Source organism: Benincasa hispida, chromosome 12 (assembly GCF_009727055.1).
Source record: "Benincasa hispida cultivar B227 chromosome 12, ASM972705v1, whole genome shotgun sequence".
Taxonomy (NCBI): Eukaryota; Viridiplantae; Streptophyta; class Magnoliopsida; order Cucurbitales; family Cucurbitaceae; genus Benincasa; species Benincasa hispida.
The window spans coordinates 31432783-31456069 of NC_052360.1; the positions used below are offsets into that span (position 1 = coordinate 31432783).

General features: G+C 36.6%; 1 protein-coding gene across 1 annotated transcript; it reads right to left on the bottom strand.

Annotated features, from left to right (window-relative positions):
- Positions 1 to 863: 863 nt before the first annotated feature.
- On the bottom strand, positions 864 to 5890 carry LOC120068503 (PSME3-interacting protein). The gene is made up of 7 exons (XM_039020293.1): positions 5687 to 5890; positions 5520 to 5594; positions 4225 to 4282; positions 3289 to 3344; positions 3144 to 3206; positions 1718 to 1789; positions 864 to 1326 (listed from the first exon to the last, which is right to left on the bottom strand). The coding sequence occupies exons 1-7, from the start codon at positions 5741 to 5743 to the stop codon at positions 1066 to 1068; spliced, it is 642 nt and encodes a 213-aa protein (XP_038876221.1). The 5' UTR covers positions 5744 to 5890; the 3' UTR covers positions 864 to 1065.
- Between the last annotated feature and the right edge of the window lie 17397 nt (positions 5891 to 23287).

A 23287-nucleotide genomic window follows, 5' to 3' on the forward strand; every position in this document is an offset into this window, starting at 1 on the left:
GGGAGGAGGAGAAGAAGTTAAAGAAGGAGAAAGAAGTTGATTGATATTGAAGAGCATTATTTACCCGTTTGAAGAAGTCCAAAAATCCTATTTTTTTTAACATCCCTCTCTGCGGAAGAACCACTTCCTCTCAACTAATGAGCGTTAATATTATATACCACATATTTCGGGGTTAACTCGACCCAACCCTGGTTCTAGCCGGGTCGAATTTTGTACATACACAACCGAAACTAGGTCAAGTTGGGTCGATTTAAAAGAAATCCCGACCCAATCCAACTCATTTATACCCCTATGATATATCGCCTTAAATGTAACTTACATGTCATCTAAATCATACCAAAATTTTAAAAATATAAAAATTAATTTATATGCTATATATTTGTTATATTAGTTAACATAATTGATGCAATTAAGATATACCATCAAAATCAGATAAAAAATTGAAAACATAAGAAAACTATCGTCAAAACCTAAATCAAACCATTAAAAAAAACTTCATGTCAAAATGAAACACAAAAACAGCTTTCACAATGACAATTAAAATTACGATATAACAATTGCATTTACTTTCTATAAAGTATATAGATTGGCCCATATCAAGAATAAAATATATCAGTTGATTAATATGTTAAATATAAAATATATCAAATACATCTGTTGCTACACAATTGAGGGTAAGATTGGAATGATAACAAGATAGAAATCAAATTTATTTTTTTTAGCTATATTTGCAATATTTGAAAACCCTAGCTAGACTTGCAAATATCATTTTCCCTATCCGTTACCATTTCTCTAAAATTTGTATAATAATTAAAAAATAGTGTAAGTTGGAATAAGTATAGCCTTGGTCAAATATCAAACTCTTAACCACAATGGAAATCCAGCCTCTAAATATTTATTAAAAAATCAACCTTGAGGATTGTCTAAATATTTGGTTAGAAGATGTACATATATAATCAAAGTTGACATGCTACAGAAAAAGATTCATCATTTCAGAACCTCAACACAAAAAATTAAATACAATATGGTGATTGTTTCGGAAATTCTAATAGCCAACTCATTTGTCTAATCTTCTTCACTTTCATCACTATATGAAACTAGTCCTGTTATAGCAGCAGCTTCAAGCGGCCTATCACTATTGGTATCAAGTGTTTTTGCTGATTCTGGAGGCTCGTCTGCTTTGGTATCACTATTGGTATCAGTGGTGCTACCAGCTTTTTCTGGGTTTCTAGGTTCGATCCTTGCTTTCTTTGCCTGTGGCTTTACTCTAATAATCATACTCGGGGGTCGAATGACCAGAGTCTCTCTCCTAACTGATGCCTTTTCCTGCACACAATTGAGGATGACATTAGGTGGTAATTTAACAGAACCTTCATTACAGCAGCTTGATCGCATCTTGACCAAAAAGAACAGACCGGTCCGATGAATTTACTCACACCCTTGTGTACAAAAACATCAGATAGCAGTCACGTCCACAAGCTAGCCACCAACATTTAGCACACTTCACAATTCAATAAAATGCCTAATAATATAAGATTCTATAATATCCGTGAGTTTTTTTTAGCTGATATTTAGAATTTATGAATATGGTTCTTTCTATTGGAGGCAATCTAAATCAATAGTAATACATATCAGTGCCATTATTGATTGATTGTTCATCACGTGGCTACTCACACCAAAAGTTACTGAATAAGCGTAGAATTTGAACTAAACCAACCTGAGCTGCTGGAGCAGGGGCGGTTATTTCCCTCACTTCATTCAACAAAATAGATTGTGCTGCTACTGCTGCCTGAAAAGAACACCAAGAAACAGTGCTTGAGAAGAAATTTAGAGTGGGCACTTGCGTCTAGAACTCATATACATTGTGGACAAGAAGTAATATTACTAAGCAGAAAGCAACAGGCAACCCAAAACAGAATTACAAGCGTGACAGTTGATTAAAAACCTGTTGCTCATTTTTCTGCACCCTTCATGAGTTATTAAAATTTTGTTGGGAAAAGACAGGCTATCATCAACAATATTCAAACTTAAAAGAATAAAGGGTCACACTCCATACACAACACTAGGAGAATAAATGCAATGTTTCTCACTGCTACTGTACCTAACCTATAACAAGGGAAACACTTGCCCCAAATTGGAAAATTGATTCATTTGATATGAACCTCCTTCATGGCTGAAAACTCGCTGAAGAACTGCCATTATTTTTTCAGGACTTGTTAATCTTAGAGCTAAACTTCTGCTGGAGATAACTACTATACCCAGGTCCCACAAGGATGATCTCCTGTGGTAATATATTCAGACTATAGAGAAAGATAATGGTTCAACTGTTGGGCACTACTATACAAATATTCGATAAATTGGTACAATAATAAAATTCTCTAAAGCTTAAGCATAATGCCAAAAGAAACTAACAGCTTCAGTGAGCAAACAATAGAGAAAATCAGCACATAAGATGTAAAAGATAAAAGATTAACTATCTATTACTAACAAAATTCAAGTAGTATGGATCTCTCAAGAACAAAGGGTCAGAAGCCATGCAACGACTTAAAATTAGAACTCATGACACTAAAGACTGCATAGGTCCACTTTCCATATTCCTTCATTAGACTTGTAGCCACAAAATCTGTCTTCAGTCTCATTTCCGTGTTTCTCCATATCCATTGCCTATTGGTAGGGAGAAGAGTGTTTTAGATGAGAAGGACGGACAGAAAGAGTTAAACCTATATATATATATACACTTTTCAGCGTAAGCTCATCTTTCTCTCTCTTTGCCTTTTCACTTTTAATTTTAACCCAAATTTATTTCTGAAAATTTGCAGCACTCAATTAGGAATTTAGGAGATATGCACTTACCAAGGTGCCTCACCTGCAGATGTGCACAAAGCACACCTGGGAGCACATTTTTCCGGCTATTTAGTATAGTGCATTAATTGAGGACTACAGACTGCCATTACTAATAAGGAGATAGTGTAGCAATAGCATGCTCAATAATCCCCCACTTACTAACATATGAAATTAAAGTTGATTAGCAGACAATTCTTCAAATTGATGTCATAAATTTGGCATACAATGTATCAATAATTTGAAAAAGAAACACAAGTAATATAGAAAGTTCACTTGATTTGGAACAGCAGGATAGTTACTTGAAAACTGCGGAGCTCTTGTTCTTCTGCATCAGCCATTTGCCTTTCATGTTCTCTCTTTGACTGCATGTCAATTAACAATAAAATTTAGAAGAAAAAAAAAGAAGATGCCAATGGGTAATGAGTGTAAAACAAATAGTCTCACCATTTCCAATTTATCCAGAAATTCTGTCTCATCCTCGTCCAGAGCCTTTGGTGGTCCTGCAGTAAAAGAGCTGAATAAGCATGAATTTTAATCCTTGCATGATGGCATGGACGTAAGGCTCTTGAGAAGTTGATGACAGATTTCTTATGGGAGAGCTTGATAAGGAAAATGGGTCACACCTTGTGCATTGAGATGTGGTTTTTTTTCTAGGCAATTGGATGGAGGGGTTAAAAGACACTTCCAAAAACTAGATATCTCAGCAACATTTCAAAAATGAACGCAGGTCTTGGCTTTTTTATCTCGGTGTGATTTTCACTTCAGGCCCGAGAGGGGGAAGATTGTCAGTTCTTCCAAAGGCTTTTATTGTCATTCTTTCTACAATCCCTCCCCAGTTAGTGCTTCTATTTTCTCCTCGGTGTGCAACATAAAAATTCCCAAGGTGAAGTTCTTTGTGTGCCCAAGTTTTATATGGAAGGGGGGTTAACACTTTTGATCAAATCTCGGCTAGAGGGTCCTCTTTGGCTAAGCCTCAATATTGTATTCATTGCAGAAAGACGATTGAGGACCTTGATCATATCCTCTGAAGTTGTAGTTTTGCTCGAGGTGGTTTCTTAGGGGTGCAAGTGACAATTGGAGAGCTTCTCCTCCATCCACTTTTTTGGAAGAAATTGTGGTTTTTGTAGCATGTTGCGGAGTGTGCTACTTTGGAGTTATGGGACTAGAGAGACAATAGAATCTTCAAGAAAGGGAAAGTTCCAACAACAATGTTTGGTTCATTGTCTAGGCCATTTTGTAATTACCCACTAGGTCTCATTTTACTAGGTTGGAGCCCCCCCACCCCCAAATGAAAGTCTAGTTTTTTCAATAAAAAGATAATAATAACAATTAAATGAGTTATTATCAAGAACAAGATTGATATTACACTTCAGCACTCACTGTGCTTGAACCGCTCATTAAATTCAGCATCCCGCTTGTCTTTATTTTCCTTTAAAATCTGTGAACATAAAAGAGAAACATAGTTAACAACAAAAAAAATGCTTAATTCTACGCATTCAAATGCTCATAAACGGAGTACATACATGTAAACATTACTACAATCATTGGGAAGGATGAAAGATTACAAAATAGGCCTTACAAAGATTTAGGCCACCAAAAACAACTGAAGTATTAATATTAAAAATATAGTTATCACTTACACATTTACACCATAGAAGAGAAAGTGAGTACTAACTAGTAAAATATATCATTCACAATGAATAATGGCATAAGACTCAATGTCAATCTGTGTAAACTGAGAAATACTTCCGATCCAATTTTGTAAATGGACTACTCTTGGTTAAACAACTCAACCAACTATCAGTGATCCATAATTCTATCTCAACAACTTAATATTACTTATCTTAAATACTCAATTTGTTTGGGTACTGAGTAACAATGAAATGCCAAAATCCCATTGTTAAAGGGACACTCCAAGCCTCTAAAGCCCAAAACCCAAGTTTCATATGGCATCAGAGCTATAAATGAGAAAGGCCTCTCAAGCCACTGGTTCTCAAATGTTTGGAATGACAGCCAGCTGACATATTTTTCAGTAAGATCTCCCACCACTTGCAAGCTGCAATAGGTCAACTCATATGCTTCTGTAACTTACTGTACATGATGGATATATATGCAATGACCTAAGTTTACACTGAAGGTGAGCAGTGTTTTCAAAAGTCCTCTCAGACACACCCCTAGGGATGTCTAGGCTAAGGTGTAGGTTTGGCATCTCGCCTTTCACAGAATATGGCGCGGCTCAGGCACGTGCCTTTTGTGAAGCCCCAAGGCTCAAAGCCCTGAGCCTTGGGGTATTTTAAGAAAATAGTAATAGTCTTTTCCTTCTTCATTAAGTAAGAAAACAAATTTACTAAAAGCTAGATGCAAAATGTGTTTAGGGGTCTTTTTTCCACATTTCTAATTCGACCATGCTTTTTCTGTTTAACGTAATACTTTTACATATAGTACGCCTAACAAAAAAAAAAAAAGTTCGCACTTTTTTCTACACCTTGTGCTTAAGTCCCAGAAAACTATGGCGCTTTATTGCGGTTGAGCTTTGAAAAACACTGAAGGTGAGGAGGTTCTTCCAGAAACCTAAATGTTCATTACCCCGGTCCCCATCTAAGAAAACAAATATTTTCTTTTCATTCTACTAAAAGAATTTATATTCGTGCAGAAGTGAATAGATGTTGAAGAACCTCGAAGAGGGGTCTGTCTCTTTGAGCAGTGCCATCCTCAACTCGTTCGCCCCTTGTTTTCTTGGCTTCATCTAACTGCAAAAATCAATGTGTTTGCATTCATTTGAAAAGGAGAATCCAAAGTCTTGTATGAATTAATCAAAGGAATGGAGGGGACGAGGGAAAACCTGTTCCTCGGAGACGAAATTCATAAGCCTAATTGCTCGCGTAGATTCATCCTCCATTCTCGCTTGCCCTCCAGTACGAACACTTCAAAATTTCACCGAAAATAAAAGGCTAACAAGGGACTCCCTGCAAGTTCTCTTTTTCCTCCTTCGACTTTCCCCCTTAATTCTGAAGTTAGAGAACCCCACCCAACCGAACCGATGTAATTTAATTCTATGTTTGATTTTAGGCTAAATTATAAATATCCAAATATATCCCTAAAACTTTGGAGATTTCAAAAATAACTTTAACCTTTACAAAGTTCAAAAATACTTGTAGGGTTAATATATGAACAAAAGTTGTTAATACCTTATTATAAAAATATTTTTAATTTTTAATTTAAAATAATAATAATAATGTTCTTAATGTTGACCAATTTATTGAATTTTTTTTAAATTCGAAAAAAACCAATTTTAAAATAAATTGTATAAATATACTCTCTTTTTTTCATATGGGTATTCTTATTTTTTAATTATTATACAAATTTTCTCAACAACCAAAACTTAGCCCCGTTTAATATTCATTTGGTTCTTGGTTTTTGTTTTTGAAAACTAAACCTATAGACACTACTTTCATCTTCAAATTTCTTCTTTTATTATCTACTTTTTAACAATTGTTTAAAAAAAATCAAGCCAAATTTTGAAAACTAAAAAAAGAGTAGCTTTCAACTATTAATAAAGAAATATGCAAAACCATTGTAAGAAATTGAGAGAAAATAGACTTAATTTTCAAAGACCAAAAACAAAAAAACGAAATGGATACAAAAGGGGCATAAGTTAGAACATAAAATTTCACAAAATTCCAAAATCAACATCTCCCCTTAAAACATACCAAAACGATAAATAGTCAAATAAAAAAATGTATTTAGTTATTAACACACATTCAACTACTAATGTACAATATTGTCAAAACATTTAAGTCTTAAAATTTCTTGGTATTTCTATTATTCTCTTTCCTCTTGCTATAGTTCATATACATTGACCTAAATGTCACACTTCTTCCTTCTTCTTCGATTTACGGCTTTCTTTTTTCTTTATTTTCTTAAATATAATTGGCAGCTGTTTATATATATATATATATATATATAATCAAATCTTTGATTCTTCTTCCACTCCTTCAATCAATTCCTTCGATTCTTCATTGCTTCTTCTTCAACTCAGTCTACAATTTTTTTTAGAAATAAGGAGAGCGAGAAACAAGAGTGAGAAGATTTCTAACCATAGAGAAAACAAATTGAGAAGGAGGATAGAAGGGGTGCAAACCATGAGTGAAAATATTTCTAACCATAGAAAAGTGAATTGATAAGGAGGATAGAAAGGGCGATAAGCAAAAATCTGGACGCATGCATTCTTAGATCAAAATAGTAATTTTGCACGACATTGACGCAAGCAAAATGCCAGAATTTGTTGTTTTCAAAACTTTTGGTTAATTTTTATTCGGGCCCTTGAAAAGGGACCATTCGTACAAAAATCCCAAAATTCACTCCTTTAAATCATGTTTTAGAAAATATAGGACAAATTTCAAAAACCACCATAAAAATATGGTAATAGTTGCAATTATATCCTCAAACTTTTAATGGTAAAAATCAACCATTCAAACTTATACGATCTTCAAACTTATATGATTGTTATCATTTTTACAATTATATAAGTTTGAAGGTTCAATTTTCATCATTTGAAGTTTCAATTTTCTACAATATGGTACATTTAACGGAGTGTTTGTTTTAAGAGTTGGACTTGGATAGGTTAAGCATATTAAGCCCAACCCTTATTTGGGACAAGGATCTAGGAAGCCAAGTTCCTAAATCATTTTCACATGAGTTTGAATAGGCCCATGGGTTACTCTTTTTTTCCTTTTTTTTTCTAATTTAATCTAGATCATCGCCGGCTAACCTCCAACTGCCACTTCTGATGATCCCCACAAGCAAACTTCTGGCTGCTAACTTTGGCAACCACAACGGGTCAACTTCTAGTCATCACCAAGCATGAAAAACATTAATAAAAAATACTTTTAGTATATAACAAACTAAACAAGCAATACATTTTAGAAAGAGTTGCCAAACACGTGTGTTTTTATTTTAATGGGTTTTTATCAAAAGTGTTTAAATAAAAATGAGTTCTTGAAAAAAAAAATTAAGTTATTCCAAATAGGCCCTTAGTTTAATTACATAATGTTTTTTAAAATACACTTTCTCTTTCTTCTAGTTATTTTTTCAAATTGTTGTATAAAATAATAGCTCATTGGACTGCAATTGTACTTTAAGATTAAAATACTAGTTTAGTGAAAAGATTGATCATTTTTAAATTATGACAAAAGTCTATAAAATTTTGTTTCTAAAACTACTAAAATCAAAATACCAAATTACTAAGGTCTTGTTTGATAATGATTTGGATTTTGAGTTTTTGTATTTGAAAATTAAGCTTATAGACATTACTCTCACCTTCAAATTTCTTTATTTGTTATCTACTCATACCCATGGTTTAAAAAACCAAGGCAAAATTTAGAAACTAAAAAATAAATAGCTTTAAAAAATTTGTTATTGGAATTTGAAATTTGGCTACGAGTTCAAGCATTGTACTTAATAAAGATGCAAATCATGGAAAAGTTAGGGATAAAATTGTTGGGATTAGTGTCTAATTCTTTCGGAGTCTCGTAGTTTGAAAACACTGTATACATTGTTATGAATAATGAATAAAATAAAAGTTATTTTATGTTGCATTTACTCATACCCAATAAACAAAGATCCATGGTTATTGTATGTAAACTTAAGCATGTATATGAGATATATAAGTGGATCATGCCTTAAGTGATATCCTAAAAAGGTCTATAGTATAAAGATTAAGGAGGGATACATGATCTTTGTGACACTACGGATACGGCCGTTTTGTAGAGGTTTACAAGTGTTGTGAACTACTACAGATGGTTGATCCTGATCACTCATGTGGAGACATGTGAGTGGGAGTGTCCTATACAAAGAGTTTGTATAAAATCAGACCACAAGATGATTCATCTCTTTATATAACGTCGTTGATACTTGAGACTTACATCTCATCTAAATGGCCATCGGTGATATGACCTTAATCCTGAGTGTTTTGGAAACTCCTACCTTTGAGGGCGGTCCTTTGATTAGTATGAGTGAGAATGGCTAGATTGTCAACTCAATAAGCCTACCATTTTGGGGATTTTTCTGATTTGGGAGTTGGGAACTCAGTTACACAATATGGAATTCACTCCTTCCCCGAAGTAGGGGTAAATAGATAGATTGCTCCCTTAAGGGTTGATTCTGGGTCTTAAACATAGTGGCTACAACCTCTTTTTGGAAGAGAAGACTTAGTCATTGTAAGACTATGACTTATGTTCATTAGAGGGATCAGTGGTACTTAAGGAGTTAGATGTAACTATAGGGGCATAACGGTAAATTGGCCCAGCTATACTTACGAGCTATCTGTGAAGGGTTATCGTACTGTTGGTTGACATGGACACAAAATATATCTGTAGTGAGGAGAGTGTAGCTGCCGGTCTTTAGTGGAGTGGCCGATAGTTAATGGATGGTGGATCCCCTAGCTAAAGAGTTTAGTCAGTTACCATTGGAGCTTCAAGCTACAGATCCATAAGGTCCCCTTGGTAGCTCAATGGATTCAAATTGAGAATCAGTTCTTGATATTGATTTGAAATGTTCAAATTAGCAAGAAGAAACTCAATTATATATGATATAATTGGTGTGATGTATGAGATACATCAAGTGGAGGATTAATGTAAAAGATTTACATTAAATACCATAAAATAGAAAAAGAACTATGGTTTACATGTTTCATGAGATGAAATATTAAAACTATAGGTTATAAATATAATATGGTAAATTGTAAATATAATATGGTAAGTTGGTTATCATATTTATTTATAATAATATTAATTATTTGATAATTATCTCTTTTTCTCTAATAACCAATTAAATGAGAGGTTATTGGTGGTTTTATGGTAACCGTGAGATAAAAGGAAAAATATTTTCCTAAAATTAAACGAGTTACTTGATTCGGAAAGAAACTCACGGTGAAGGCTATCAAGTGAAATTGTTTCACTAAGCAATAGCTCATAGAGAGACTAAACGATCGTGGAGTGCCACTATACGATAGTTCACTCAGTTGTCGTAGTTAAACGATCATGTGGCATTGTCTATACAATAGGCTGTCATCTTCTACACGATTGAGCACATCGTCTATACGATAAACTGTGTCATCTCCCACTTGCTCAATCGTCTACACGATTGTTGTTCCTCTAGTCTCTTTCTCTAACAAAGATCATACAAAGCCCACAACTCCTGGATTCTCACACCGAGAATACCAAGGTAACTATTGTGGTGGTGTCCTCACTCAACTCGATTGATTTTGAGGTTTTAGAGGTCGTTCGTTGGGTTCGTGATCGTTGTGCTCGTGTTATATCGATCGTTGTGTTTGAGCGTACGTGTATTGCTATCTTGGAGACTGATCGAGCATTCGTGATCAAGGGAGTTTGAAGAATGAGTCTTCAAAGGTATGTATACACTATCCCTTGATCTCATCTTAAAGCATGCTATAATTTCATATTGTGCATGACCTGTTAGTTTCCGTTTTGTGACTGTAATTGTTTATGTTCAATTTCGAATGGAATTTGAAACGATCTTTTCGTTGCTCATGAAAATCCTCATGTCTGATTTCTTTCAATTGGTACCAGAGTTAGGTTGTTCTGATATTCCAAATTTCACTTCTGTTTTGAACTTCTTTTACAATCGTGGTGGATTTTCTGTATTGCGTTTAAATGTTAAATGTGTTTGTGGATGATGTTGATGAATGTTTACAGGTTAATTGCCTCCCTTTAAAGCTTTCTTTAAAGTTACAAAGTGTCAATTTGTAAGGGCCCCTGCATTTTTTGGCATAATTAACAAGAAATTGAGTTTGTAATTCAAAGTGTTTGAGTTTGTTGAGTCATTCATAATGAATTTTCGAAGCAAAAATGCGGTTCTCAGCAAGGAAGTAGACCAAAGGTTGGTCGTATCATGTAGCCTCAGGTAAAAGATTGTTGGGATTTGACTAAATGATCATGTAGAATTTTTTTGCACGATTGTGTAGTATTTGCTAAACGATGGGGTAAAGTGTTTGCTCTATTGCGTAGCGTTGGTTGTCCGATCGCGTGGAAACTGGAGGTAAACGATCAAATGGGAGCATTTGATGCTCATCGTTTAATAAAATGCGCGTGCGCTAAACGATTGTGTAGTTAGCATGCCTCTTCGCATAGTCACTGACTACATAATCACGCGGTATACGATACTTTCGTGCTTGCTCAACGATCGTTTAAACGATTGTGCTTCACCGCATCGTTGTCGTTTAGATGATCGTTTAAGGCTTTCATTGTACATTGCGCATTGCATGATCGCGTGCCTCATGCTTCATTGCATAGTAAAGGTACACGATCGTTACTAAACGATTGTTTGGCTTAGGAAGCATTGGTAAACGATTGAGTAAAGCATTTACTCTTTTGTGTAGGCGATCACAAGGAGTTTGGTATACGATCAACGAGACGCAGACTTTGACCGGACGGTTCAAGACCCTGTTTGCCTGTTTGAACCGGAGACTCTTTGTTATTTGTAATAGTTAACTTTTTTTTTTTTTTTTGAGGATTTGAGGCTAATTATCTCGGTTCATCAACTTTTATTTAATATACATGAGATGTATGTTGGTTTATATGGCACACTATAGGACGTATAGATTTGAAACCCACCTTAGGTTGTGCAATTATTCATGCATCATGTATTATAAGTGTTATAATATGGCATGATGAAATTACAAGAGTGCATGTGCATGCATCATGAAATATAAGAGTTATATTTCTGCATGCAGCAAGCATAATCATGCATCAACTTTATATTATAAGCATTATAGTATAAGGATGAATGGAAGCATGTTTGCTTGGTTGTATAAGTGTTATATAAAAGTAGCAACGAATGAACAATACATGGAGAATGACACATAGGCTAATTTATAAGCGTTATGAATGCCTCGTATGTGTTTGTTTCGCATTGTGAATGTTTTTGGTTGTTTCTGTTATAAACGTTATAATGGAAATTAGAACTAAAATCGATAAGAAAGAGTTGTATGTGGACTTAAGTGAACTCATGTTTTAAAAGGGTTTTAAAATTGGATTGAGGTATACCTAAGTTCAAGGTTCTAATGGGATTAGCAACCTAGTTTAATCCTTTTAAATCAATTTAATAGGATTAAGTTGATTGACATAAAAGATTAAAATTGTATTAAATCTATCTATAAGAAACCTTTTGTCTAAGGCAGGTTCTGTTTAGGCTGGGGTACTTAAGCTGACGGAAACGAAACACCCCTACCTGGAAAGGTGAATTAGATAGATTTTCTACAAGCATGCGACAGTTGATCAAAGACTCTGTTAAAGAGTTTAATGGATGATGATTAAAAGTTGTTCAACTTTCCAAAGTAAATGTTACTCTTGGGCAAACCTAAAAAGTCACTTAGTTAAAATTCTTAGCCATGTTTTATATTAAGTAAATTAAACCCTAGGTTACAAAAAACTCAGTGGGAAGAAGAGATATATATGATATGTTAATGATTCCACTCACGTTTCTCCCTGAATGTTTACACCGTGAGATTCATGCTTGGCCTCATGGTGCCCTGGGAGCATCCCCCTTCGAATGATGTTTGCATGAGTCAATATCAAGGTGGACGGAGAGAGTGTTTATAATAAGTAGGTGAAAGGTGTGTGTCAACATGTCCTGAGGTCTTCTTCATTGGTTCGCACCGTGAGATCATTCTTGCACTCCCTCGTGGCACTCTGGGAGCGTCCCTCTTCGAATGGGTTTTCTGCAGTTGGTCAATATCAAGGTGAACTCTAGAAATGGATAGGGTCACTTTAGTTTTTGCCCCAGTCGAATTTTTTTTCCTTCGGATTGGCTGCTTGGTGCAGAACTTTAGGGCCTAAAATGACGGGTCACGCTTACGAAAAATTATTAAGTAAGTTAATGATTTCTTGATCAAATCAATGATGGTTAGCAATTATAGGAGCAAGAGTTGTTCTGGTATTAATGATTGATTGAGAATGTCTCAATTCAAATAAGGGATAAATTGACCACCCTTCGGCAGCTTTTGTCTTAACATTTGAAACGTCATTGTGAAACTAGATGTCACACAGGGTTCATGTTAGTTTTGCTAAACTGTATTGGATGTTGTTTATTTTTCAACAAGTATTTGTTTCAAAACCTAATGTAGGTCAATGTGTTTGTTTTTTCAGCAACATGTTTGATTTTCTGTTAAATAGCTCTAGTTTGACCGATTACATACAGTGGAAAGAGTCCGTTAAAACGTATTTTGTGGTAAACGACCTCGAGTTTGTCATGGTTGAGGAATGTCCTCAAGTCTCAACCCTTGATGCACAGCAAAGTGTTCGCAATGCATAAGAGGTGTGGATGAAGGCTAATTCATTGGCTCGACTTCACATATTGGCTAGCATACCTGATGCTTTGGTCAAAAGGGTTAAAAACATGGTCAATGCATGTGAGATCATGGACTCATTGCAAGAATTGTTTAAACGGCAGTTCTTACTTTTTGAGCACAAAGGGGTGGATAACAAAGACACCAATAGTGTCAGTTCCCAAGTTAACCTCCAGTTAGAGAAAGTAAATGTTTCTGACTCTATTAAAGTTCATCGACTAGAAATGTTCTTTGACATGGAACTTGGAGCTTATTTAGGTTCTGATATTGATCTCACTACTCTCCAAAAGAGGAGGATGTCTAAAGACAGAAAATATGATTTAGTGATCTTGGAGACGTGTTTGGTAGAGAATGATGATTCTGCCTAGATCCTTAATTTGAGTGCTACTAATCATGTCGATTCCTCTTATCAAAGATTTATTTCCAAGCAAACGTTGCCACAGTGAGAGATGGCTTTTCGAGTCGGTATTGGTGAGGTTGTTTCAGCTATTGTGTAGGCAGGCTGAAGTTATTTTGGACAAGAAACGTTAGCTATTACTGGATAATGTTTTCGTAGTACCTCATATCAAGAGAAACTTAATCTCAGTTTCTTGTCTCATTGAACAAGGCTATACCGTCTCCTTTTTTGAGAGTAAAGTGTTTATTTTCAAGAATGTTATAGAAATTGGTTTTGGTTCAATGGAAAATAACTTATATGTACTAAGGTCGTTAGTCATAAAAGCCTTATTTAATACTGAAATGTTCAGTACGGCGACAACAGTTAAAAGACTAAAGGTTTCTCCTAAGGAAAACGCCCATCTTTGGCATCTAAGATGTTGGGGATGATGCTAATCTATGTTCTACACGGCCAAGGAAGCATCATTTTTTAATCTCATTATGACTTGGTCGAAGACGAAAGAGAACTCCAAAGAAGGGAAGGGTGTCCCTATCTAAAGTCTCATGTCCTGTAGTTTGTAAACACAGTTTGTACGAACGCTTGTGATGTATAATATATGATATTTACTTCACTTTTTGACTTTGCATATTGGATGTTTTATTTGCTTTACCACAAACCAATAAACTAAAACCCTTGGTTGTCATTATGTAACTTAAACCTGTATGTGGTGACATACAAGTGGATCATGTCTTAAGAGACAACCAACACCTCATGGTATAGTTTACCATCGCCTAGGCTCTTGTTAATGCCTCCCTTATGACCAACGCATGTATGTCTTTGTTGCTGGTCAACGTCCTTAATCTCTTTCTCAAGACCAACGCACACTAACCTCATAAGCCTTATATACCGCCAGCCTTAACAATGCAAATACATTTAACCATGCGTCCACCATGGCTTGTCCCATCGCCTAGCTCATTGTTTAGTAATGCTGCCGCATAGCACCATCGCATAGTGTCTGCACCTATCACATAGCACATAGCCTATCACACCTGTCTCTTATACACATCTAGATGTGTATAAGAGACAGGCTCTTGCTCATCGTGTAGCGCTAACGCCTATCGTCTAGCGCAACACGGCTATTGTCTAGCGCACACGCCCATCGCGTAGTGCCATCGCCCAACGTCATCGTCTAGTGCTGATGTCGATCGTGTAGTTTCAACACCCCATCGCTTAACGCTATCGTCCAACACATAGCGTTATCGTTTAACGCGATCCTTCGCCTCATCTAGCGCTGCGCATCTGCTAACGATCGCCTATCGTATCGCTTAGCTTTACGCATTTACTACATGATCGTCTCACGCGTGCACCTCCAGCGCCCGCACCCATGTTTACGTAACTTGAGACTGCTGCATGTTTTACTAACCTCTCAAGACATTGGCTGCCGCATGCTTTTCTCTTGGACACACTTTGGCTTCCTTCAACGCCTAAATAACCTCTCAAATGAGCAAGGCCAACACATGGAATAACACCTAGCCAATTTTCTAGCTTCTAATGCATGGGTTAAATTAGCCAATTTTTCAAGCTTTACCCAAGAGTCAAGCTTTCAAGTTCAAACTTCTCTTCTAACTTTTCACCCTTTTCTCTATAATTACACATTAATTTACACATCAACCTACTCACCACACTAGTCTTAGTGGGATCATACTCAAGTACAGAAATTAGGGAACACGTCCATTAGTTTGTAAACACGGTTACCAAAGGTTTCTCCTAAGGAAAATGCCCATCTTTAGCATCTAAGGTGTTGGGATGATGCCTTAAAGTTTCATGTTCTGTAGTTTGTAAACACGGTTTGTACGAATGCTTATGATGTATAATATATGATATTTACTTCACTTATTGACTTTACATATTGGATGTTTTATTTGCTTTACCACAAACCAATAAACTAAAATCCCTAGTTGTCATTATGTAACTTAAACATGTATGTGGTGATATACAAGTGGATCATGTCTTAAGAGACAACCAAAATGGTCTGTAGTATATGGATGTAGGAGGGAAACCTTATCCTGGTAACGCTACGGATACGGCCCGCTTTGTGGAATGGTTACAAGTGTTTTGACTTGCCACAGATGGTCTGATCCTGATCATTCGTGTGAGGACATGCGAGTGGGGGCGTCTTATACAAAGAGTTTGTTTAAGACCTAACTACGAAGTGTTAACTGATAACTTGTAGAATTATAAGTTATTTATACTGCTTTATTTAGACATTGCGACTAAAAGAGATAAAAGTTGTGTCGAATGTATGAAAATTGGCTAAGAAATGCAAGAATTATAAATTGTCGCCAATACACCCACTAACACCATTGCGATGGTAGAAAAGGATGTTTCCATTCTGTTTTGCAGGAAATCAAGTCACCGCAAGCGTTCATGGCTCAAGATGAACTGAACAACGCATCTCCGTCGCATTGCGCCTGTCAATCAATAATGAAGAGACGATCAATGCAATGATGACGCATGCGACAGTCGATCCAGGGCTTAACTTCATCCGCATGCGATAATAAAAAATAACACCACATGCGAGCACACGATCGAAGATGCAAATGAGCAACGTAATTGCAGAGGATTCAGACACGTGTACAGCTAACCTTTGTGCATTTCTGACGGGATTGATTGCGTAACAGAAGGAATATTCACTCCACCATTTCCAGAACTGCCTTAACAATAAAGTGGGGTTCACACTGTAAAGAGTCAAAGCTAAGCCTATAAATAGCCTCTGAAATTCCATTGCAAGATATACTTGATACAGGCATAATTTGATACTTGTATATTGAGAGAAAGACTAGTCTGAGTGCTGATCGGAGAAGATCTGGGAAGATTTAAGAGACAAGGCCGAGAGGTGAGTCTTAGGGCAAATCCTTTCAAATCCTCTCGGTTGAAGCTCTAGACCAAGGTCACTTCTATCGGATGAGAAAGCCTGAGAGGGAAGCTCTTTTTTCCATTCATTCCATACGTCGGCAAACAAATCCACCGTCTAGATCTGTGTCAAGACGTTGGCACTCTTCTGTATTTATTTCTATCTCTTATCATCAATTGTATTCATCTTCTTAATCTCTATCATTCACACCATGTATCAGATGCTAAATCTTAGTATAAATGTCATGATCATTTTCATCTCCATCTGTCTGTCTATTTTTGTTCCTCCATGAATCGCTTTCTCCACGATGTTTTCTTAATCCCTTGGTAGTTAGAAGGAATTAAGCAAGTAAATTAATCTGTGCTAAGGAAATAAATATGTTTAGCTAAAGTATGCTAGATGGCATCTTCACCTGTGAGAGCAGAAGTGAAGATGTCATTCCTCATGTCGAGAGAAGGTTGGAAGAATGCGTTAACTAAATCGAGAAGTGCTTCTAGAGATGGAAGCAACCTTGCGTTCATTACGTTCATCCCTGTTTCACCACAGAGATGTGGAAGTGAGGCCGATCACCAAGAGGTGTACGCCAAGGGAAAGCGGAACCTTAGTTATATCTTTAACGCAATTAATGAACTTGCAGTGTTTGTACTAGTTATCCTTTCTATTTCTGACTCATACATAAAGCCTTGTCATCGCATAACACGATCCTTTGTATAAACTTCACAGTCAGTCTCGAACTCAGTATCATGTATCCGTATCTTGTATCTTGTATCATAATAACTTAGGTTTACTTTTATTTTATTATCGCAACTTTATTTTACCGCACAATTTTACTTTACCACAACTTTAGATACCTGTACATACAACTTTTATTAATTGAAAAACCCCCAGTCACATATATCACGAACGTAACGCATTAACTAAGCAATCATTGTGTTCGACCTCGGATCTCTCCGAGAAACTTGCGTTGGAATTATACTTGGTTTCAGTGCAAGGAAACTTGTGACAACGCATAGCATACTACAAGCATTTCATTAATAATGCATACATCTAGAAGTAGTATTGCATAAAGTATGAATAAGCATAACACTTCATCCACATTCCATTTCCATCCTAAGTCATCAAGTTTATGGCAACATGAACTTGTATGATCCATCATTCATCACTATCCATATATGCTTATTTAGAACATCAATTTACGAGTTTACATTAACCTCTCGTTATATAACATCGTTCATGATAGAGACTTCATTTCACTAGGATGACCATAGGTAACATGACCTCAATCTTGAGTGAGTTGGGAACTCCTACCATTGAGAGTGGTCCTTTGATTTGCATGGGTGCGAGTGGCCAGGTCGCTGACTCAAACCTACCACTTTGGGGATTCGTCTGATTTGGGAGTTGGGAACTCAGCTACACAAGATGGAATTCACTTTTTCCCCCGAAGTAGAGGTGAATAGATAGATTGCTCTCTTAAGGGCTGATTCCGGGGCTTGAACGATGTGCCGCCACACACCTTCTCATGGCCCGAGAGGTGTTCACACATAGTAGAACTATGTTGTATTGTTCATTAGAGGGATTAGTGGTACTTAAGGAGTAAGATGTAACTATAGGGACATAATGTTAAATTGGCCCAGGTGTACATACAAGCATCTGTGAAGGGTTATCGTACTCATGATTGGTTATATCTGATGGACACAAAAATATATCTGTGGTAAGAAGAGTTCAGTTATCAGTCTTTAGTGGAATGCTTGGCAATTAACAGATGATGGATCTCGTGGCTAAAGAGTTTAGTCAGCTATTCACGTACCGTTGGAGCTTCGAGTCATAAGTCTATAAGGTCCCCTTGGTAGCTTGGATACAAGTTGAGAATCAGTTTTTGGGTCAGTTTGAACTGTTCAAATTGACAAGAGGGAGTTCGATTATATATGATATGATTTATCTGGTTAATTATATATGATATAATTGACTTTATGTATGTGATTCATTAATTTGGAGGAAATTGGATATAAATATGACTTATATCTAGTGAAGGAGAAAACTTTATGGTTGATATGTGATATTAAACTATAGGTTAATAAATAAAATATGATTATATTTATTATTTTTTTAAATGGACAGTTATGGGACAATTGGTCGGCATTTTCTCTGTAACCATGCGTTAGTGGGAAGTTCAATTCGATTTTCGTAACTGAAGAATAAAATGAAAATGGTTTTCATTTTGCAAAGAACGCGATTATTAGCTCACGAGATGTTAGCATCCTATCGCTTAGTGAATTGAGAGCCTATACGATAGCGCATCTTTTACTAAACGATCGCTTACACCCACACGCACTTCTTTTAAACGATCGTCCACATTTTTCCTAAACGATCGCTTAGCGCCCGAGCTTTACTCGACGATCATGTAGACAATCGCTTACCTTTTCCTACACGATCGTGTACCTCACCTAAACGATCAAGCATCTTGTCTATAAAATAGACTTGCCTTTTTCCCACTTGTTTGATCGTTGTATACGATATGTTTTCCTCTTTTCCTTTACCAAATCCGAACAGAGCCCACTCTTTGGATTCTCACTCCGAGAATACTAAGGGTTCCAAGTGGTGGTGTCGTCCCCATTCTACGTCTGTTCTTGTGAAGCCGTTCGTGGTAGACGATTGGGTGTTGCTGAATGATAGCCTGACATTCTAGCGAGAGAGAGAGCTTTTGTTTGTGGAGAGAGCGAAATTTTTCGAGAAGAAAGTCTTCAACTGGTAAGTTCGTTGTTCTCTGTGTTATTTTATCTTTAAGCATGCCGATAATTTAATAGTATAATGCATATTTGTTTGTGGGAATGTAAATGTGAAAATTTTGTCACAATGTTTTGGAAGATTCGCTTCCGCTCAGAGGTACTCTTGTATAAGAGTTCCTTCATAAGGATAGGTCACATCAACCTTAATAGGATTTAGTAATTGGTAAAATGTGGACTTTTAAAGAGTTTAGAAGAAAACTCCTTGTCGGTATGTGAATCATGCCTTGAAGGCAAGATGACCAAATGACCTTTTACTGGAAAAGGTTACAGAGCCAAGGAAACCTTGGAGCTTGTACATTCAGACCTCTGTGGTCCGACGAATGTTAGAGCTCGAGGTGGGTATGAATATTTCATCTCTTTCATATATTATTCAAGGTACAAGTATCTCTACCTAATGCAATGTAAGTCTGAAGCCCTTGACAAGTTTGAGTATAAGGCTGAAGTTGAAAACTTGTTAGGTAAGAAGAAAAAAACACTAAGATCTTATCGTGGTGGAGAGTATATGAACCTCCAATTCTAGAACTAAATGATAGAACATGGAATTACATCCCAACTCTCAGCCCCAGATACACCTCAGCAGAATGGTATATCAGAAAGGAGAAACAGAACCTTGTTGGACATGGTTCGGTCTATGACGAGTTATGCTCATCTTCCAAACTCGTTTTGGGGTTTTGTAGTGTTGCATGTTATATTTTGAACAACGTTCGAAAAGTGTTTCTAAAACACCTTTTGAGCTGTGAAGAGGCCGTAAAGGTAGTTTACGCCACTTTAGGATTTGGGGGTGTCCGATCCACGTGCTTAAGGCTAACCCGAAGAAGTTGGAACCGCATTCGAAAGTTGCCTTTTTGTAGGCTACCTCAGGGAAACGAGGGGTGGATACTTCTATGATCCAAGTGAGAATACAGTGTTTGTTTCTACAAATGCTATTTTCTTGGAAGAAGACCATATCAGGGATCATAAACCACGAAGTAAGCTTGTTTTACATAAGACTTCTAGTGAGACTACTGAGAATTCAACAAGAGTTGTTGAACAGACTAACAGATCAACAAGAGTTGTTGAGGTCGGTACATCTAGTAAACCATCTCAAGAGTTGAGACTGCCTCAATGTAGTGAGAGGGTTATGAACCTACCGGAATGCTACATGGGATTGATTGAAGCCCAGAACATCATTTTTTATGATGGGTTGAGGATCCATTGTCTTATAAGCAAGCAATGGATGATGTTGACAAATATTAGTTGATTAAGGCCATGAACTAGGAAATGAAGTCTATGTACTTCAATAAAGTCTGGGAACTTGTGGATCAGCCTAATGGGGTAAAACCTATAGGGTGTAAGTGAATCTACAAGCGAAAACGAGGTGTAAATGAAAAGGTGTAAACCTTTAAGGCTAGACTCGTGGCAAAGGGTTATACCAAGTCGAGGGAGTGGACTATGAGGAAACTTTCTCACCTGTTCTCATGTTAAAGTCTATCAAGATACTCCTGTCCATAGCCACATTTTATGATTATGAGATATGGAAAATGGACGTCAAGGCTGTCTTTCTTAATGGTAATCTTGAGAAAGACCATCTACATGGCTCAACCAGAGGGGTTCATTGTTCTAGATCAAGAGCAAAGAGTTTGCAAGCTTAATAGGTCCATTTATGGGCTGAAATAAGCGTCTAGATCGTGGAACATTAGATCTAATAGTGCGATCAAATCGTTTAGCTTTGATCAGAACGTTGATGAGCCTTGTGTCTATAAGAAGATCATCAACAACTCAGTAGCTTTCCTGGTATTGTATGTGGATGATATCTTACTTATTGGAAATGATGTAGGGTTTCTGACTGACATTAAGAAGTGGCTAGCCGCCCAGTTCCATATGAAAGATTTGGGTGAGGCATAGTATGTTCTAGGGATCCAGGTCATTTAGAATTGTAAGAACAAGAGGTTAGCCTTGTCTCAGGCATCGTACATTGATCAAATGTTGATCAGGTACATGATGCAGGATCCCAAGAGGGGTTTATTACCCTTCAGGCATGGAATTATATTGTCTAAGGATCAATGCCCTAAGACACCTTAAAAGGTTGAGGAGATGAGACAGATTTCCTATGCTTCAGCTGTTGGAAGCTTAATGTATGCAATGTTATGTACCAAACCTGACATTTGCTATACGGTAGGGATTGTCAATCGTTATCAGTCCAATCCAAGATTAGATCACTAGACGGTGGTCAAAACAATACTCAAGTATATTCAGAGAATGAGGGACTACATGCTCGTGTATGAAGATAAGGATTTGATATTTACAGGATACACAAACTCTAACTTTCAGACTGATAGAGATTCTCAAGGTGAAGAAGCTTTTCTCTCTAATGATTGCAATGACGAGAGATCATTAAATCTTCTGCTCTGATGCGCCAATTAATGGTCATCGAAAAGTTGAATGTACTTGCTACAGTGTGTCATTAACAGCTTGTCAACTAAATTTGGATTCGACCATCATCAGCTTTCCGCCCCATCATGATTTATTAAGCTTTCACCTCGATGTGCCATCTTTATGCAGCCACCTTCTTGAGCAAGTTCTCACGAGCGCATACGATCGCATGACTTTTTTATCGCAATCTTGCAATGCGCATGGATGCCAAATTCCTTGTATCGCAATTTTACTTGCGCCAACGCATTTTCCTGCACAAAATAAGTAAATTAGCTGCTTTTATGCGATGGGCGCATGCGATCACAATATTCTCAGTTTAATGCTTTTGGACATGATTTTGTATATTTTGACCGTCGCATTCCCTCATTGTTTTACTTATTTGCAGTGTAATAACGTGCATTTCTACCCGTTATCACACAAAGTTGTTGATTCGTTTACAAAGGCTCTCACGGCTAAAGTGTTCCAGGGTCATCTGGAGAGTCTGGGTCTATGGGACATGCGACATATTGTCTAGGGCAAGTGGGAGAAGATACTGGGGTATAGAGTATGCCCTAGTTTATTGTATATTGTACTTGTTTTTTCATGTATTGTACATTAGTCACCCAAGGCATTAGAACAAGTGAGAGATTATTGGTATTGGTGTCCTAATTCTCTTGGAGTCTCGTAGTTTGTAAACACTATACACATTGTTATGAATAATGAATAAAATAAGAGTTATTTTATTTTGCATTTACTCATACCCAATAAACAAAGATCCATGGTTATTGTATATAAACTTAAGCATGTATATGAGATATACAAGTGGATCATGCCACATCCCACTCCAGATTACCCTCTAAACCTGAATAAAATGGTGACTGCAGCAGTTACCAACCCTTTTGCTGGCACTTACCGCCTAACTATCCTGTTAACCTTTACTCAAACCCTAAATACATATATATCACCAATATACCAACATATTAACTCGAAACTTAACACATTTATATTACAGGGTTTTGCAATATTGTTCATACATGAATATTACCACTTAGTGAGCCCCATCTAGTATACTAGTCACTAGACAGACACATGTGTACTAACTAACACAGGTCTTTAATTACACTTCCTTCAACCTATTTCTTTGAGTGGCAGAGCAGCAACAGAATAGTCTTTTGGGAACTGACCGCTACCTGAAAGAAAACATTTGAAAATGTGAGCTAGAACCCCAGCAAGTGACTTAATAAAAATATAAATCTCATGCTCAAAACCGGAAGCTTGAAACCATAATACTAAAACTAAAGTATACCAAGCAAACGTGTACATAAAACATTTAAACCACCATTAAACATCACTATTCCTTAGTTGAGAACGAGCATACATCGCTCTAGCTCCCAACGTCTGTTATCGGCCAAGAGACCCATACTTCAGCCTCCCTTTGCTGGTATATAACCTAGGAGACCCATACTTCGGCCTCTCATTCGGAACTACCTACAGCACATGGAGTTTTCTATGCACCGTCAACACCTTAGGTTCATTTATTCAAATACCTTCCTTACCTTCAGTATCCGACTCACTTAAGCTATCAAGTTCTAGAATATAACATAGAAAAC